Raw genomic sequence first — 1,238 nt, 5'->3', positions numbered from 1 at the left:
CCCCCCGGGGGCCCCTGGAAGGGTACAGAGGGCCCCCAGTCCCTCCCAAAGGGCACAGGGGGCCCCGGGGGCCCCCAGGGGCCCCCAAAGGGTACTGGGGGCCCCCAAAGACTCCAGGGCCCCCAAAAGGGTACTGGGGCCCCCCAGGGCCCCCAAAGCCTGCAGGGGTTTGAGGGCCCTCTTTTGGTAGAGAGAAAGTGTGCGGGTAAATGCGAAGTAATTTGGGCTTGTCTGAAAAAACAAAAATGAGTAAATAAATAAATAAATAAATAAATAAATAATTTAAAACAATATTTATTTGCTTTAAATACACAGACAGCTGCTTCGCTCGGAGACAATACAGCAGCAGCAGCAGCAGCAGCAGCAACAGCAGCAACAGCAGCAACAGCAGCAACAGCAACAGCAGCAATAGCAGCAACAGCAGCAGCAGCAGAACGGACCTGGACTCTCAGGGCAAGGCGAACAACCACCTTAGGGGCCCCCTTACAACCACTGGGGCCCCCATTAGGGTTTGGGGGCCCCCCATTAGGGTTTAGGGGGCCCCCCTTAGGGTTTGGGGGGCCCCCATTAGGGTTTGTGGGCCCCCCATTAGGGTTTAAGGGGCCCCCTTGTGGGGCTAAGGGGGGGCCCCCTGCGATGACTCGAATGGCTTGTAGCTGCGGCAGCAGCTGCAGCACAGCAGCAAAAGATAAGGCCTGTGCTTCGCTGCTGCTGCTGCTGCTGCTGCTGTATGGATTGGTGGAGACTGCTGCGGCAGCACTGAGAGGCGCCGCTGCTGCTGCTGCTGCTGCTGTTGCTTCTGCTGTTGCTGCTGCTGTTGGTGCTGCTGCTGTTGCTGCTCCATCTTCTGGAGCTCTTGTTTCTGCTGGAGCTGCTGAAGTTGCTTCCTCTGCTGCTGCTGCTGTCGCTGCTGCATCGGCTGTTGCTGCTGTTGCTGCTGCTGCTGTTGCTGCTGCTGCTGTAAGCTTGTGGGGCCCCCAGTACTCTGCAGCTGAGAACAGCAGCTGCACAATGTCCCCTCCATGTTGGCTTGCTGCTGCTGCTGCTGCTGCTGCCTTTGTTGCCGTTGCTGCTGCTGCTGCTGCTGCTGACGCAGCATTAGCAGCAGCAGCAGCAAGTTCTGTCTCCTCATGCATTTCCCCGCTTGTCTCTTCCATTATAAACTTCTCATCCAAAGCTGCTGCTGCTGCCACACGGGTCACCTGCAAAACAGCAGCAGCAGCAGCAGCAGCAATGGC

At 57.7% G+C, this 1,238-nt stretch overlaps 1 protein-coding gene across 1 annotated transcript; it reads right to left on the bottom strand.

Annotated features, from left to right (window-relative positions):
* Nucleotides 1-641: 641 nt before the first annotated feature.
* ETH_00036525 (uncharacterized protein) lies at nt 642-1,157 on the bottom strand (the record flags this gene model as incomplete). Its single annotated transcript, XM_013374965.1, has 1 exon — nt 642-1,157. A coding segment is annotated over one exon (516 nt), but the record flags the coding sequence as incomplete, so codon positions are not given.
* Nucleotides 1,158-1,238: the final 81 nt, after the last annotated feature.

This window comes from Eimeria tenella, genomic scaffold (genome assembly GCF_000499545.2).
Source record: "Eimeria tenella Houghton genomic scaffold, Eth_scaff2407, whole genome shotgun sequence".
In the NCBI taxonomy this organism is placed as follows: domain Eukaryota; phylum Apicomplexa; class Conoidasida; order Eucoccidiorida; family Eimeriidae; genus Eimeria; species Eimeria tenella.
The sequence above is the reverse complement of the archived record's forward strand: the minus strand, read 5'-3'. Positions and strand labels throughout refer to the sequence as shown.